Here is a 19721-nt window from a genome sequence, read left to right as displayed (position 1 = left end):
AAATATATTTTTCAGCTGCGTGTACATTTCTACACAAAGTAAGTTGAAATGAATGAAGTGCGTCTTTGACTAAAGATGTAATCCAAATATATCATGTATCATGTATCATGTTATCCAAATATATATCTTATATATGTTATTCGTTCGATATTATTATATTGAAATATACAGCATACATCAATATTAACACAAGCATACATGAATGATCAACTCTTGAACATTTATGTAAGGGTTGATGATAATTGTAAAACATTATTTGGCTCTCATTCTTACAATTCTTATAATAAAATCCTACTCTACAGTGAAACTTAATTGGAAACTGTTAAAATGACAGAGTATAATACGATATAATATGATTGGAGAATCAAGGTGCTTAAATAAAAACAGGACTTACTATTAAATCCAAATTCATCCATATGAATTTATCATCCATATGAAACGAAGAGTTTATTATTCGAATTATTTATTCGGATTATTCAAAAGCTGTGTAAATATAGAAATGATGAAGTGAATATAGAAATGATGATAGTAAATATAGAAATTACGATACATTTTATGATTTGTACATCTAAAATGTATTCAAATTACGTCAAATTGGGAATTATAAACGACAAATGACCAAATAAATGAATGAATCAGTATACCACTTTGAGTTTAAAGCTGAACTCTCACTCAAATTTTGAGCCTGGGCGTTTTTATGACTGGAATACTTTTCTCAGAGAATAACAAGTAGATTAGAATAGGTAATCCCTTCGATTATTTCCTGTAGATAATCAAAAGATAATAGATTGTACGAATCAGGTCTCGTATGATGTAATATATAGCATATTCTGATATCCTTGTAGGCATACACATCCCAATCAATCATTGAAAGAATAAGAAGTTGATGCTGTTAATAACACTATTTTTTCAAAATCAATATATTCAAATTGAAGATACTGTAATTTATAAAAAACAATATGAAAACTTGTAGTACTCTTTATTATTTAAAATTTTTGTAATTTATTTGTAATATAAATTAATTTTGAACAAATATAGTGGTATTGACAACATCTACGTCTTGCTCTTTCAATTATGGAGAAATACCATACCATCTCTTACCATACAATCAAATAAAATGGTCAATCAGTCAAGAGCTTCAATAAATCACATTGAAATCCGAGACTCCTCTGAAATATTATGCATTTTCCAATATCACCCGTCGATTGAGTGTGAGTGTGAGTGTGAGAGTGTGTGTTAATCGATCGCGACTAACCTCCCCGCCGCTTGGTTCAAGAAACGCCTCTTCAATGGTCAACTGTGTTCAATGGCCTCTTGTGTGCAAATTGACCAGAGTACAGCAAACAATCTGTGTGACTTTTCAACTGTTAATTTATCGAGAGGCTTTGTAGCTATTTACCAAGACTTGCAATAGAGTCACTAAGTATTGAGGGTATTATTAGCTTCTCAGAGATGTGTGGTAGTAGTGTCTTTATTGCTACACAACAGTAGCTTGTAGATGATTAGAATACAATATATATCATGTAATTGATTGGGTATTTATCTCTTTGTTGGAAAGTGGTAAATTATACTTCTAATAAACATTATTCATGTGGACGATACATGAATAATGTTTCATGTTCCATGAGAGAACATCGAAATACAACCTGAGGCGCACAATCAATCATCTAATATGCTTCTTGGGGTTTGAATCTTGCACTTAAATTAACTACGGTATTCATCATTAATAAAGTATCGATGTATATTTTGAATCATGAAACTATATTGCTGATTTGATTTTTGAAACTCAACCTCAATATTTTTCTGTTGATGCTGATTGTACTCTTGCATTTGTCAACTCAATTCAATCGTATTTATCTCTTTTCTGTTTAGGGCTACTTGTAATATGAATAGAAAGAGAAATAACAATCTCAGTACCCTTTTTGAAATACGCATATTTTATCACAACATGAAATGCTAACTCGAAAATGGCATCAATGTCCGAAACATCATGTGATAGAATATTTCAAAAAGGGTACTGAGAATAAGTTTATTCCTCTTTATATTTACAATTCAATCTTTACTCCTGAGAATTTCTTGATTGATGACATTTCTTGAAATTTATGACCTTCATAATTCCAGTTTCATTGATCTTAGGAGTCTAATGAATTTATTGTCCAGTTTCATAGATCTTCTAATGAATTTATTCTGGTTGACAAAGAAATGCAAAAATACCCTTCAACAAGAAGATCGATCATCCTAAGAAGATTGATCATTGCTTGATCATCCCATACTTCTTGAGGTACTCCCGTCAATATTATAATTGATTATTATTCAAGTTTTTTTTTAATTATTCAAGAAATCGGCAAAATTATATTTTTATATTCAGTCTATAAAAAGACAAGCCTACTTCATTCTGGAGTTGAGAGGAAAAATTGTTTGTTGCAGTCAATAAAATTGATAAATGAGTTTGAGATGTTTGTAGGAATATTAATTATCTCTTATAACACTCCACTCTTGAGTGATGACAAAAATTATGCTTGTTTACATTAAAATCTTTTGTCAAAAAAGAAGAGATTTTTCAATGTGAAAGTATTTATTTAAAATTACATATTTGGAATTAGGAAGAGGATTTTCAATTATTCTGTTGGTAAGAGCTTCGTCACGGTTCAAGTCTGCTATCATTTTTATCTCATTATTTATGCACAATACTTAGATTGAAGGAAACATTTTCACGTATAAATTGCTCAGCGAGGAAGTTATTAGGCTGATTTTGAAAATTTATGTAGGAGAAATGCCAAATTTAGCATTTTTAGTACTTGAACAGTCTCAGATATTCTCTGAAACGTATTGATAAACGATTCTCTCTCATTACTGATCTTGACAAAATTACAGGTTCATTTTGAGCCATTTTATAATCAGTAGCAGTCTTTATCTAGACTATCACGTATCAAAGCACAACAACGACACCTTATGATGATCCAAGGTAATTTATTCAGGAGACACGGCACTGTTTCCAAGCAAGTTCTCATCATTCTAAAGCAGGTGTTGCAGCTGAGCAAATTAGTTCTTTCACGCTTGTCGCTTCTCAATTAAAATTAGCATAGTCTAATACTCGGTAGGTGTACGATGCGTGGCTCAGTGGTTAAAGATCTTCTAGCAAAATTCAAGTCAATTATCAGCCCCAAAAACGGAACAAATATGCAATGGAATGGAGTATGTTAGCAGCTTAGTACTGAGATGTAAGGATGTACTGAATGTGTTAATGTGGCTTTTATTCTTTCTACAACAGTTCCTCTATTTTTGTAGAAAAAAAAACAATTAAGAGTATTGTGGAAAATAATAATTATTGACAGTGAATTGACTTATATTGTGAAAATCATAATTAAGAGTCAATAGTCAAGGGCTTCGAACTAAGAAGATGGCAAACAATCCAGTCAATTTGCTCAATATTTTCAATCTTTTCGGTTTCCAATCTAACTAAATTTCAAATTTTGGTTTTTATATTTCTGAACTCAAATTTGATTTAATGTGAAGCTACGTTTTAGACATACTTCTTTCAAAAATCGGAAAGGGGACAGTTTTGGGCTAGGCCTGTTGGTCCTTTTCTGATCATATATTTGATTTGTGTATCATAAATTATTGTGAATAAATAAATTCCTGTTAGTTATTGGTATATTATACAGTTTTGAACAATCATCTTTCTACTGAATCCCTCTTCTAATACTATAAAAACTCGTATATTCTAGGAACTGAGGAATTCTATATTTCATTTCCAATCAGTGAATTATAAAAGGAATTTCATGAATACAGCATCAATTTCTTCATTTGCTTATCAAAGTGACTTCCCAATTGTGTCCAGAGCCGCGAGAAATAGTATTTCTTGTTGAAAACCATTGAAATATCCCGTTTAGAGTTTTTCCAAAAAATCTCATTCCTTGTAGAGCTATACTGGATGTGTGATGTGGCTTTTTTTCTACGACAGTTCCTCTATTTTTGTGGAGAGAAGAATATTAAGAGTATTGTGGAAAATGATTATTATTGTGAGTGAATTGACTTATATTGTGAAAAATCATAATTGAGAGTCAATAGTCAAGGGCTTCGAACTAAGAAGATGGCAAACGATCCAGTCAATTTGCTCAATATTTTCAAGTTTTGATTTATAGTTTAGTGCAATATATTCAGTCTTTTCGGTTTTCTATCTAATGGTGGATGGTGGATGGATCATAATATGATTACAGGTTCATCTTTTGCCATTTTACGATAAGAAGCAAACTTTATCTAGACTATCACGTATCAAAGCTGGTAGACAAAAAGTTGAGCTCAATATGGAGCTTGGCCCATTAACGTGAAAGAAGAGCCATCAAAATAGTTTCTTACTTCTTCTAATTTTTTTTTTGAAAATTGTCTACTGTTCATGGAAAGGCCTACATGAAGAAGTATTGAATGTTTGGAACAAAAAGAATTGACGGAAGCAAGAAATTGAATGATAAGCCCTGTTGAACATGAAACATCGCTTTGTCATCGAAATCTCTCGGCTCAATTAGGAAGCTTACCCTGTATACTTACAAATGATTGGATCAATACGCTGCTCTCAAAAAGCCAATCTCGGTTGTTTGCTGACCAAGCGCGACCTTTTGTCTGATTTTCAAGCTCTTTCTTGCAGATTAGGTCGATCTTGTAAATATTCGAGCCGGCCGGCCCACATCTATCAGTGGACCAGTTCAGTGCATCGACATATGAACATCGAATCGAATCTTTCACAAGCAATAAATTCTTGTGCCTACCAGGCCTGACTCAATTTCAATACCATGATGCTTACAGCTTACTACTAGCGTACTTTTCTTTCATACAGTCAACCCACCAAAGGCTCCCTATCCCTAAAAATCAATTAAATCCCTTTTGTTTCTCATATGCGATGTATGTCTCTGAAACGAGTAACAAGAAATCAGATTCCTTGAAAAAAATGAAAGATCCAAAGACATTTACTTGATTATAGATTGCAATTCGCGATCGTAGATAGTGGCTGTATCATAAGGTGTTGGCTACCTGGGTAATAATTTTGTACCTGGGTTATTAAATAATTGGATTACCTGTTGAAATGATAATGTGAATATTAAACCCTTTTGACAACCAATTGACAACAAACATGGGAGAAAGAAGTTATCTGTTAAGCCGTGTCCACACTGAACACATGTTCGACAAACATGTTTGTAGAAACAGTTTTGGCAAATTTTATTATGTTTGACAAACAATGCTTGCCCGTGGCCAGTGTGGACGCGTCACAGAACAAAATATTTGTATGTGGGGAGAACACGTTTTATGTTTTACAGCAGTCAACACTGAAAATGTTAGAGGAAACAGTAATTTTTTGTTTGACAAACAATGATTGTCCAAACTTTTCTAAATGTTTGTCCCTGAGCTCCTCAACAAACATGTTTGCCGAACAAGTATGTCGAACATTTGTTCAGTGTGGACAAGGCTTATAACTCTTGACGAAGAGTATAGAGTGTAGAGTCCGTGATCAAAAAATTATTATGGAATATTTTTTCCTCTATTATAGAGTATTATTTATCTACAATTATTTTCATATGAACTTATACTCGTACACAGTAGACTAATAAGGCAACACTCACTAAGTTTGTTTTATGGGTGCTGTGGTGCTGTGTAAGCATATTTGGCCTCACTTCACCATTTCATGATGTGAAAAGAGGGAAAAGAAGCTGGCGCTCAAAATCGAAATTCTCAATTATTCATATCTATTTCACGAGTTCACAATTCATTTATATTGAACCATGCTCTTTGAACCACATTGGTGCAGGGTGATTTCCAATTCTTTTCAAATTATTCGACACAGTTCAACAGAATTTGTAATGAACCATCTGTGCATCAAACAGTATAAGGCATATTATCATACCCGTGCTCTATAAATTGATGTAATGTAAAGGGTTATAAAGTATAACGAATAGAACGTCATAAAATACTAGAACGTTGTTAACTAATAGAAAGAATCGCTCTTGAACCAAAAACTGTGAACTTGAATCAAGTGACTTGAACACTGTGAACTTGAACATTGGACAGAGTCCTGTGACATGCTTCAAGGTAAGATGGCGGAATTTAGGAAGACAAGACAGAATAGGAACAAGGAAGATCAATCACGTTGACGAATTGCTTTGGGATTGTAGATAAGCAATGTTGAGTCCAAACCACGGTCTTCATCCAGCTTTGATCGAAGAACTAGCTTCCAACTTGATTAATATTGTTAGTTTGTTTATAAACAAAACATTATTAAGGTATTCGATTTCTCTTTCAATAATCTGTTTTCATATTTTATTTGAATGGTAGAAAAAGAGTGTTATCCATAAACTTCATTTTGTAAGATCATCATCTAAACAGTCATCTGTTTCACATTCCTCAACCCGTAAATTTCCTATGTCAATTCCACTCAAATGCGGTTGAAACGAATGAGTTTGAAAATTACACTATAAACAGGATATTAGGCTACTTTAAATCAACAACCTTTGTTGAAAAATCGTTCATAACTTATAGAAATATTAGAAAATTTGAAAAATTACAATATATTTTACAGTGGGTGATATTATCACCAGAGACAACTGATACAAGTAGGTATCTTTTTCATCTTACGCTATCTTTCTTTTCTCTATGAACTAATTGCATGAGTGCCCACACCCCCCCCCCCTGTCGGTTGAACGCAGACTGCCTCCTTGAAATTCTTGGGGGGCGCTCAAATAATAAAATTAGGCTCAATTCAAATCTTGGAGGGATACCAGAAAATACGTCAGCAGTGTTCAGACAGGGGATAGAGGCTGAATTCCTTCTAAATTTAGGGGGGGGGTGCCATTTTGACTCTTTATTCTAACATTATTAATGTTATAATGGTATAATAAATCAATCGATTTTAGAAAACTTTCAACTTTGAAGGTTAATCGATCAAATAACTTAAATCATTTCAGTTGTTGGAGGGAGTGTTCACCTCTGATAATTGAAATAGAGACTTGTACACAGTTATGATATAATACATAAAATTTGAGATCTGTAGGCATTATCTCACACCTATGGTATGTTGATTTTCCAACCTAGTAATAACTGATTTCAATATAGACAAGAACAAATAGTCCAAAACTAATCGCACATACAGACTGAGTATACTTTTGGTGCTTACCTTATCTATGTTTATAACCAAAAGTATAAGTGGTATTCTATCTATTCTATGAATAAATTATAGTGAATATTTTTCCTCCAAGAATTGAAACATTGAAATGTTTAAAATATAGTCAACATTATAAATTATAATTAGGCTATGAATGCCCACCTGAACTCGTGTACCATTAGAACAAAATGTTGGTACTACAATACTAAACATTCAGTGAACTTGAAAAGAGAAAACTTTTATTGATGTGAATTAGAGACATTGGGAAATTGATTATATTTTGAAATGATATAACAACTGTGAATGGATATTCATAGGAAGGAAGTTTCACACGGTACTATCCACATTAATATAGGTTTCTTCAGTTACGGTTTCCCTCTATCAAAAGGAACAACTTTCCAGATCCGAAAACGAAAAAACTCTTTCGAATGACTTGGAACAAAAAGAAATGAGGTCCGGAATTGAACAAGCTCGGCTGCTTGTTTTTGGGAATCTCTTTTTTGTTGGCGTAGTTGTGATTGTCTGGCCTTTTATGCTACTAATAGGAAAATCTCTTTATAAAGCAGCTGTCCTCACCCCCATTGTTCTGCTCTCAGCCTCTGTTATCGCCATATTGAATTCTTGAAAGTATCTTTCCATTCATAAAGTTCATGAATGATACTTTGAAGTAAAAGAATTTCATAATACGATACTGTACTATTTACTTCCTTATAATTATTGGGATGTGATGATAACAGAGCTAATAATAAAGAGAAGTCAACTACTTAATATGCTACTCTATGTAAGTTGATGAGGTCTAGCGTGGGACAAATAGGGGTCCACACCTATAACTTATCACTTAGTGATAAGTGATAAAATAAGCTATACAAGCATTAGGCTATTCAAATCAAAAAACTAGATACGAGAAAACAAGTCTGTAAACCTAATCATACATACCTATAAATTTCATCGATTATTACAATACGGGAACCTAGAAGATAATTCAATAGAGAAAAGGTATTTTATGCTATCTATTCTCTAAGACAATACTTACCGCACTAATCTCATGAATCTTTCCAAAGAAAGATTCTAAAAACGAGAGCTATGTGTACAGTAGACTTATAACATTAAAATTTAGAATCTTTGATTATTTCTCATTCATACATAATGAAGCCCTTATCCTAAATTGATTATTCTTCCATCAATCTTGAATAAAAAGACAAAATACTGTCAAAACCACAGATTTATCTGCATTTTCATCAATCCTTAATCATTGAATGATATTCTCATTGGATTTTAATGGAATAGCTGTCATAATATTTTCAACTTTGTGAAAGTTGCTTAGAATAAAGTATCGTTCTGTATTGATGATATTCATGTTTTTTATTGGAGAAAAATTGGATTCCAATGTTTATACTGAAATTAGTTCTTGGACTCTCCTGAGAGTTTGTCTAGAGGAGCAGTTTTTACTTAGAGAGCTAGCTAGTAGCCTAGATCTATACAATCCAATTATTAGTTGGCTGGTAATCTTTACTGTACTAGAACCAGAAAAAATTATCAAAATGTGAATGCACGGAAGCTTAACAGTACTAAACCGCAAGACGGCAGTAAAATCGAAAGTTTCTGTCAAGAATGTTCGTTGAGCAATGCGTTAAATTCATGCGTTCAGTTGTGAGGCTAACTTAATCACTAAAGCCCTTTCGCCGTCTACAATATTTAAATTAGTACATCTCAAATAACAGACTGCAAGGCTCTGTTTAATCCTGACCGTCTTGAATGTCTTGTATAGTGAAGTACCCTAACGCCTTTGGTTGTTTGTAACGATTCTGCTGCTTAATTTGAATTGAGCCAGGCAACGACTTAGCTCAGACTGAATAACTTTTCTTACTTTGATTTCGAATGCTTCTAGCTCTCATTGCAATTTAGGTGGCTACCCCAGTATAAAGAATTAAGCAAATAGTCAAGATTTTATTCATAATCTTGACTCTCTCAGATTTAACCACCTCGAGTAATTCCCTTTATTCAAGTGGCTTTTCTGAGAAAATTGACCACAGCATGTTGCTTTTTATCCTGCTGCTACAGGAATATGTATGTTCAATAGTTTCTCATACGCTAGTCATTATTTTCAGCAGTATTAGTATATGAGTTTGTCGGAAAATGAATCAATACACTCCTCCTCAAATATTAAAATCTAATCAAATTAGTAGATTTAATCAATGCAAGAGCATTCTTTGCAAAGATTTTGTTATCAAACGATCAAGTTATCATCCCTTGATAGTTTATAATCACCATATTTTTACTATGGCACACGCCAGTTAGTCACGACAAGACAAGACATGATCAGACATGATACTTCACATTGTTGCTAATGACGCAACACACACTGATTAGTCATTGCTATTGGATATGTCTTCATAAAAGCAATAATGTGAAGTATTGTGTCTGATCATGTCTTGTCTTATCTTGACCAACTGGTATGTGCCTAGCCTTAATATGCACTCAACTATAATATGCTCTTTTGCATCGTGTTGTAATCATTAATCATTATGACGTGAATTTCATACAAACGCAAGAGATTGTAATGAAATTACAGATCGGGGAGTCCGATCTCACTGGGCGTCAAATCTGCAAAACCGTAGAAACCAATCCGAAATTCCGAACATAGAACTTCACAAATGATATCATTCCAGTGGTTGCTGATAATATGATTGAAAACAATAGTTTGTAACAAAACCTTAATAAAAAATGAGTTTGATTAGTCCTTAATGCGTTTTTGTATTGTTCGGGCGGAGTAATGACCTATAAATCACAATTTCCCATTCAGGTGATCTTGAAGTAACTGCAACTGGTCACATTTGGAGTATCATTAATGATAAATGATAGTTTCTGTTGAAGGAACGCACTTTTCTACTTTTGCCACTGATCGAAATTTATGTTCCTTGAGCTACGAGCCAGAGTCTTGTCGTATTATCCTCTGATACTTCAACAGGCCTGTCCTGTACTCTGTAATTGAGTATTCGAATCCTAAGGGACTCTCGGAACTCACAGTCACAGAATACTGATAACCTACGATTTCAAGAAGATGTTTCATCATTTACTTTGCAGTTGATTCAACAAATAGAGAACTTAACGTCATGACATGTGAGTTTTTCCTACGGCGGAAGAGTTTTTCCAATTTTTGTTCGAGTAGTCATCACAGTAACCCAAGACTCAAGGTTATGAATAGGAGGTTCTATTAGCCTATCAGTGACCTATCAATTCTTCTTTTATATCAAGAGAGTATTTTAGCACATCTCTGAAAATAATTGAAAACTTAATTTTCTCTTAATACTGCTTTGGGAAGACAGATGTGGGAATTTGATAGGCCACTACAGTTATACTGAGGTCCACCTTAGAATGGCAGTGTTTGATTAGCAATGGTATTGCTATTCTTGTCTTTCATTCAACAAAGCGGATAGCGCTATCTCTTTCTCGCTTTGCTCTGTTGCCAGATCGTCTTTTAACAATGCAGAATTAATAATTAATTAACAAAATATTACATCTTAATTATTAAAATCCATTATGAAATTATTGAGAAATATGATTTATTATTTTAAATGAGAATGAACAGTTAATATTACTATATTAATAAACCTGTATCTGCTACCTTCTATAGAAGGTATTATATAGAAGGTAGAAGCTATACAAGACAGAGGTTCGGCAACGTTTTTCTCCTATCTTTCTTCACTACCATTACAACGTGGATCTCATTATAATTTATTGTTATATATGTAATCTCTGAAGAATTATCTTTATTATAAGATTTTCAATTATTTTTTGAGTGAACAGATGAACGTGAAGAGACTTATATTGAGGTTATAAGAGTAGTTAGTAGTTAGTAAATATGGATATTTGTGGTGTTATTCTTGTGCTTCACGAACGTTTTATTATGCGCTCAAACATCAAAGTAGATCGTGGTTGCAATACAATGTCTAGGAAGACGTTTGAATTTCAAAAGCAGGACAAACCATAGAAATATCACAAAAATGTGAAGCAGTACTTTGGAAGCCATTTGCTAATGAATCTTGCATTTGCGGGAAGAAGAAGGTAAAGCACCCTCCTTTTTCGCAAAAAACAAGTGAAGTACTATCAAGCATAGGCCTATCATTACGGTCTTCAATAGTAATTATTGACTTTACAAGACATCTTGTAATGAACAGACTAAAAATTCAAATATTGTTGAATATCATTCGAGTTATTATCATGATTAAATGTGGCCAGTGAGTATAGAATGTACATTACATTCATCTTATCATTTATCTTATTCATTCTTCTATTCATTTATCTTACATTCTATACTCACTGAATGTGGCCACAGCATCAGTAGTTACTAGCAAACATAGTCTATATCTAGCAATCTCGCTTCGCTCGCCATATCCCTCTAGACAGGGTGCTCCGCCCCCTGGACCCCCGACTGGATCGTCCAGAAATGAGATCAGCGGGCTCGCTTCGCTCGCCTGCATTTTTCATTTGAGCATGCTTCATTCCATCAGAAAGTCAAAGTACTGAGAAAACGCAGAAAAGCTGAGAAAAACGCTGATTTTGGGCGTATCTTTGATGAAATATTAAAGTCACCTTATCACAACATTTTTAGACCCTACCTAAACCTCTGTACCAAATTTGAACATTTTCTGTCTATTACATGATAAAAGAACTGAGAAAACGCTAATTTTGGGCGTCCCTTTGGCTTTATTTCAAATTCCTTCTAACACAACATTATAACACCCTAGCTTAGCTTCTGTACTAAATTTGAACAATTTCTGTTCATTTGTTCTCGATAAATCTGAGAAAAAGCAAAAAAACGCTAATTTTGGGCGTATCTTTAATGTTATTGCAAACTCCTTCTAACACAACATTATTACACCCTAGCTGAGCTTCTTTACTAAATTTGAACATTTTCTGTTAATTTGTTCTCGATAAAGCTGAGAAAGCGCTAAGAAACGCTGGAAAAAATGCAGATTTTGGGAGTATCTTTGGAAATGTTTCCAAATCCGTTCTTAGTGCGCCTCTAAAGGGCCAACTGAACATACCTACCAAATTTGAACGTTTTTGGTCCGGTAGATTTTTAGTTCTGAAAGTGAGTGAGTGCCATTTCGCTTATACAACTATACATCCATAGTCGATCCAACAATATTTAAGTCAGTGCAAAATTGAAATTTTCAAGACTTAGTGAGGAAATGATAGAAGTACTACTTTGTGCTAAATAATGATCGATAGCTAGATTGAAAAACATTTGAATTCAAAATTAATATTTTCTCAACAGGCCGTAATAACATATACTATAGTACTGAGTAGTAGATGAATTGGGATTGAAATAACAAGCTTCAATTCAAACTCAGAATTCATTAGAGAATTCCGTTATATGGGCGTTCAAAACTTTATTCTCCATAGACTAAATAGATAATCATGTGTACTGCTTGAATCTTCTCACTGGAACTGAAGACAGAACTCACACAAGTATCCCAGTGACAAGATTTGCAACATTTATAATTCGAGCAATTTGTCTCTCGTTTACTCCCAGAAGTGATTAATGTGAGATTAACGTTTAATCGTGAAGTCGTTTGACAGTAAAAGAAGTGAAAAATGCTTCAGGGAGTAGCTTTTCGAGCATGGTCAGATCATTCTGGAGTTTTTCCACACACGATGTTTCTTGGAAGGAATGAATGAATACATAAGGTTGCATGTCAGTAACATTTACCGTGGTCTCCCAAGAGATAGACAGTTAAAACAGAAGATTAAGTGGAAGCTTTAGTCAGTACACGACTTCCTAACTGAAAAATGCTGCTACAATATTATATCGAATCATCAACTAACATTTAAAGTTAACTGAATAGTTGACTTTTTAGATGATGGTTTCTTGATCCATCACCCTCCAAATATCTATCTATATAATTTATTATATAAAAGCGAAATGGCACTCACTGACTGACTGACTGACTCACTCACTCACTCACTCACTCGCAGAGCTAAAAATCTACCGGACCAAGAACGTTCAAATTTGGTAGGTATATTCAGTTGGCCCTTTGGAGGCGCACTAAGAACGGATTTGGGAAAATTTCCAAAGATACACCCAAAATCTGCGTTTTTCCAGCGTTTTTTAGAGTTTTCTCAGCTTTATCGAGAACAAATGAACAGAAAATGTTTAAATTTACTACAGAAGCTCACTGTGGCGTGCGTGGCGAGCATGACAGTGCTCTCCAGTAGCGCTGCCACCACCAGGTTTTTAGGGTCCTGGGCCCTGCTACCATTTATAGGATAATATTATTAAATAAATACGCAAATTCACCAAAACAATCTCACTCTATTGAAAAAATCCCATAACAAACATCTACACTCTCTCTCTCTAAACATAATCACTCCTCAATCACATTACTAAAAACTACATCTCACTATCTCACGCACAACCTTCCTCTAGCGCGTCTCGGAACGTTCTCCCTCCAGTTTCGCCTCTACACGGTCATCACTCTCTCAGCTCACCAGTTCAAAAGTCCAATTTGGTGGCCTGAGTGATGACTCCGCTATACTAATAATTAATAACCTATGAGAGCGGGGTGTTTGAATTGTTACATATGTTAGAAGGAATTTGAAATAATGCCAAAATCAGCGTTTTTCCAGCGTTTTTTGCTTTTTCTCAGATCAATCAAGAACAAATGAACAGAAAATGTTCAAATTTACTACAGAAGCTCAGCTGGAGTGTAATAATGTTGTGTTAGGAAGAATTTGAAATAACGCCAAAGATACGCTCAAAATTAGCGTTTTTTTGTTGTAATTCTCATAATATCCTAACGAAGTTTTCCACCCTGCACTAAATAATTGAAATTAATCGATGATTGAACCGAGCGAGGAAGTACTTTTACTTTCCGATGGAATGAAGCATGCTCAAATGAAAAAATGCAGGCGAGCGAAGCGAGCCCGCTGATCTCATTTTTAAAAGATCCAGTCGGGGGTCCAGGGGGCGGAGCCCCCTGGCTAGGCGGATATGGCGAGCGAAGCGAGCCTGATGGCTTGTATTATTACTTTCCTTGCCCTATTACCATAGGTAAGGAGAGTATTGCTTTCCGAAAAAAATTGAGGTACCCCAATTTCTAAATTTCTATACGTTTCAAGGTCCCCTGAGTCCGAAAAAGTGGTTTTTGGGTATTGGTCTGTGTGTGTGTGTGTGTGTGTGTGTGTGTGTGTGTGTGTGTGTGTGTGTGTGTGTGTGTGTGTGTGTGTGTGTGCGTGTGTGTATATATGAGTGTATGTACGTCTTTGTACATGATATCTCATCTCCCAATTAACGGAATGACTTGAAATTCGGAACTTAAGGTCCTTACAATATAAGGATCCGACACGAACAATTTCGATCAAATGCAATTTAAGATGGCGGCTAAAATGGCAAAAATGTTGTCAAAAACAGGGTTTTTCCCGAAAACGGCTCCAACGAATTTGATTAAATTCATACCTGGAATAGTCATTGATAATCTCTATCAATTGTCACAAGTCCTACATCTGTAAAAATTTCAGGAGCTCCGCCCCATCTATGCAAAGTTGGATTTCAGATTCCCAATTATCAGGCTTCAGATACAATTTGAACAAAAAAATTCGAGTGGAGAAGATTGAGCATGAGAATTTCTACAATTAATGTCCAGTAACATTTCCACCTAGAATTAAAAATAAGCTTGAAATTCGAGAAAATGTGATTATCCAATTGCAAACTGTTGGCAACTGTTGATTCTATTAAATGATTCACTATGAAGAGATAGCAGACCTCGTCAGACAACGCTGTCTCCAGCGTTGTTGCCCTGTCACCAGCTGGCTCAAATCTTTGAATAGTAGACTCGAGATGCGCGGGAACATTAGCGTCAGTTGAACAATTTTCATAACGTCAAGGAAAGTTGTGTGAGTGCGTCACACTAGATTTTTATATTCCGAACTGCGATGTATTAACAAACTATATTCTATTACTAGTCTATATTATAATATAGACTATACTATATTACACACTATTCTATTACATTCTATTCTATTACACACTATCACTATATAAAATTAAAATTGAATAAGTATTTTTATCTTTTATTTGAATAGTTTTGATATTGTATTGTTCAATACTATTAAATATCGGTAGCTATCTATAATAGTAATATTACTTCTCTGTATCATAGATAAGTTATCTGTGTCAATTAAATTTCAATATACGTATGCGAACTCTTACTCACGAACAGACCGTCAGGTCCATGTGAGTACAGTTTCAATTATTTTGTGAAATAGTTTAAACATAGATATAATTTTCTTTAAATCAGTACATTTACTTATGTTTTATAAGTCTTTTTTTGTGAAACAATAAATCAATTCAATTCAATACAATTCAATTCAATTCTGATGTTTAGTTTATAAGCTGGTGTAGTTTATAAGTTTATTAGCTGGAGTAAAGACAAAATTGATATTTGGGATAAAAGCGGGGTGTACAAACTTAATTGTGATGATTGTAATGCTTGTTATGTGGGTCAGACTGGTAGAAGTTTCAAAAGTAGAATTAAAGAACACATCAGAGATTGGAATAAACAAAATGGGGAATCTAACTTTGCAGAACATTTGATAGCAAATAATCACAAGTTCACAGTTGAGGAGAATGTTGAGTTTCTGCATGTTAATAACAAAGGCAGATCTTTGAATATTCTAGAGGCTTTAGAAATAACAAGAGTAATTAAGGAAAATTCCCACTATAGCTTAAATGACCAGATCAATTTCAACCAATACAACACTACAAATTTAGTTTTATCATAAAATTGTAAGCATACATTAGTCAATAGTTTTCCATTTACATATCTGTTTTATTATCTTTCACACTTGTTTTCTTGGTTCTTATTTTTTACTGAAAGTAAATTTTATTATCATGGCGATTATGTTGCTTAAGCCGCCATTTTGTCACACCGTTGAGTGGGAGGAGACTGTCTAGCTGGGCGAATGGCAGGCGTTCATGCCCTCGACCAATAGCAGTACTCGCCTACTAGTATAAATTCTGCTGCTCTTGTATTTAGTTTTAGGTTATCAGAGATTGACAATGGTGTAATAACCGAAACCGGTCTTTCTAATTATCAATAAATCAGTGGTTTTTTGACAATTTCTTAGTCTTTTTCATTCAATATGAATAATTACCACAGGATCAACTTCTCAACTACACAAAAAATGTTTAGTTTAGTTTAGTTTGATTTCAAACAATTTAAAACAGCTGTTTCAAACAAAGACATGCAGTTAATGTAAATATACAACTCTGTTCACTCACTGACCCGAGTACTTTATTACCGCAGGAATAATATATCTTGTCAACTTTGTATAAAAAATTTTGAAAAATAATAGATTTATCAAGTTAATTTTTTTGACGGTTCATCTAATGAAGGATGAATTGGCTTATGTACATGTACGTGATAGGAAATTCAAGAATGATGACGCATCATCACGTCTGAACTGATTAACTTGAAATTTGGCATATAGATTCACGATTTACAGAGGATGATTATAAACCTATTCCAAGTTCTTCAAGATTCTAGTAGGTCGAGTTATCAGTTTGTCAAGTTTTTAATTAAACCCTTGCGGAGGGCGGGTTACCTTGCTAACTGTTGAAATTATTTGAACAACAGAAAAAATAAGCGCTTTGAAATACGAATTAATTGGTTCTGGTTTATTTTATTCCATTCCAATATCCCTTTACCTGTGGTGATATTTGATCCAGTGATAATGTTGTATAAGTCCGAGCAACTTTGTTTGACTATACATTTTACGACTCAGGATTAACTTGAATTATTACACAATACTCCAATTACATAGCTTTTACAAAAAAGCGCAAGTAGACTAAATAGTAATTCAAGAGAAAGAGGGGTTCTAGAGTTGTTCTCGCAAATCGTAGTCGAATGAAGGTTCTACAGAATAATTCCACAAAAAACTACTGTACGAGAAATATATGTATTTATGAACGAGAAGCATGTTGGCATTTACTTCCTCTCTTCAATGAGAATGCAAAGCATTGGAAATTATAAAGGAGCTATTTTCGAGCACATAGAAATAGAGTTATGCACAGAGCATGCTCAGAAAGGAAAACGTAACGTGAGTTTAGTCACGAGTTAGTCAGTCATTAATAAAGCATATATCTGGACAGAAGTTCGACGCGAAATTCAGGAACTAGTTGCTTGCAGATAACCCCAAACTCCCACCTTCCTGGACAATGACATATAGGTGGCAATGTCCTCTTCCTCTTTTTGGTCAAATAACTATCTCCCAAATCTCTAAATGCATAGGCTAAGGCTAAAAGAAACCATAAACATTCTCTTGGAACAGGAATAGGATAGATGAATAATTATTAGTTTTGTCGCAATGACAAAGTGTATGAGTAGTTCACTTGCAATAAAATGATCACTCCTTATGTCAATGGTCATGAATGTATTTTTGACAAATATTGAGAATCTATTTTCACCAATCATGACATATTGACACACCAAACATGAATTATTGACAAATTTATTTATAATTCTATCTCCGCAATAAAGTAACATCAGTATTTTTGAATAGCAATGTTTAATGTTTATCGAGAGTATTGTTCTTGTAGTTTATGAACCCCAAGTTGATGATTGATTTAGAAATACATAAAAATTTTAGTCTTGGGAGTTTTTTCTCTTGCTAAGGATGATGCCCAAATGAGCTCTAGGCTGGTGGATAATGAGACGGATGATGCGATGAGAGATGAGTGGACCTACAGCTTAAGGTGGGTTCTGAACCACCGGGAAGTGATCTTTAAACTCATAAATGGTAATTAGAGGAATTAGTTACTCACCCTTACAATGGAAATTGGTGAATAGTCAAGAACTCCTTAGAATCGAAAGTGTTCAAAATGGAACATGTTTCAATGTAACTTTTTGAAATGGATTCCTGTATCTCATTAAAAACGAAAGAGCTTTACTATTGTAGTTGGAACAATTCACTACAAATCCAAAACTCACTGTGGAATTCTATTGAGATAGAACAACTGTGGAAAGTTGCAATCACACGTATTCTTGAATGAATAAACATACTGTGGCTATTGCTTACTACTTTTCGTTTTCTTGTTTACAGAATGGTCAACCAGGGAAGATTCTGTCTGCAAATATTCTTGGGTCTCTGTGTGATTGCTGTGCTTACAAATATCTCAGAAGCCAAAGTGAATTGCAGGTACTGTATTCATAATAAAATTATGTATTGCAGGTACTGTATTCATAATAAAATAGGCCTTCAAATTAAATAAAAATTTAAAATATTTAAAGGAGAAATATATTTAAAATATTTAAAGGAGATTGTCATTCAAGGTGTCATTGATTCATTATATCAGTTCATTCAGATTTTTAGAGGAAATCTTTTTCTGGAATTACCTTCTGAATAACTCAGTGCGAGAGCAAACGAATGGGAAAGAGGGGATCTCACCTGAATTATAGAGCACCGTATTGTAAGATTTGTGGAAGAGGAGTGGAGTAAATCAAACAGATAGCTCCATTAATCTCATTCTTAAAGAACCTTTGAAAAAGTTCATCTTCAATGAGCATAATAAACGTTAAGTGAGGCTCGTTGGATGGGAAGCTTCAACTGAAATGGGAAACGTAGCTTATTTTCAGTCCAGCAGTTGCAAAAGATTTATAATTTTCATAGATTAGGTTATCAGAGATTGACAATGGTGTAATAACCGAAACCGGTCTTTCTAATTATCAATAAATCAGTGGTTTTTTGACAATTTCTTAGTCTTTTTCATTCAATATGAATAATTACCACAGGATCAACTTCTCAACTACACAAAAAATGTTTAGTTTAGTTTAGTTTGATTTCAAACAATTTAAAACAGCTGTTTCAAACAAAGACATGCAGTTAATGTAAATATACAACTCTGTTCACTCACTGACCCGAGTACTTTATTACCGCAGGAATAATATATCTTGTCAACTTTGTATAAAAAATTTTGAAAAATAATAGATTTATCAAGTTAATTTTTTTGACGGTTCATCTAATGAAGGATGAATTGGCTTATGTACATGTACGTGATAGGAAATTCAAGAATGATGACGCATCATCACGTCTGAACTGATTAACTTGAAATTTGGCATATAGATTCACGATTTACAGAGGATGATTATAAACCTATTCCAAGTTCTTCAAGATTCTAGTAGGTCGAGTTATCAGTTTGTCAAGTTTTTAATTAAACCCTTGCGGAGGGCGGGTTACCTTGCTAACTGTTGAAATTATTTGAACAACAGAAAAAATAAGCGCTTTGAAATACGAATTAATTGGTTCTGGTTTTATTTTATTCCATTCCAATATCCCTTTACCTGTGGTGATATTTGATCCAGTGATAATGTTGTATAAGTCCGAGCAACTTTGTTTGACTATACATTTTACGACTCAGGATTAACTTGAATTATTACACAATACTCCAATTACATAGCTTTTACAAAAAAGCGCAAGTAGACTAAATAGTAATTCAAGAGAAAGAGGGGTTCTAGAGTTGTTCTCGCAAATCGTAGTCGAATGAAGGTTCTACAGAATAATTCCACAA

The 19721-nt window shown here is 33.9% G+C and overlaps 1 protein-coding gene across 2 annotated transcripts in view; it reads left to right on the top strand.

Moving 5' to 3' along the window:
• The window catches only part of LOC111043329, a 66099-nt gene that overhangs the window by 36645 nt on the left and 9733 nt on the right, over nt 1-19721 (top strand). For both annotated transcript variants that reach the window (XM_039424958.1, XM_022328243.2), the window contains exon 2: nt 18257-18352. In XM_039424958.1, coding sequence (XP_039280892.1) covers nt 18258-18352 — 95 coding nt within the window. In that variant the 5' untranslated portion in view covers nt 18257. The remainder of the gene's footprint in view (nt 1-18256; nt 18353-19721) is intronic.

Source organism: Nilaparvata lugens, chromosome 3 (genome assembly GCF_014356525.2).
Source record: "Nilaparvata lugens isolate BPH chromosome 3, ASM1435652v1, whole genome shotgun sequence".
Lineage (NCBI taxonomy): Eukaryota > Metazoa > Arthropoda > Insecta > Hemiptera > Delphacidae > Nilaparvata > Nilaparvata lugens.
Note: the sequence above shows the minus strand (reverse complement) of the source record. Positions and strands in the feature narration are given on the sequence as shown.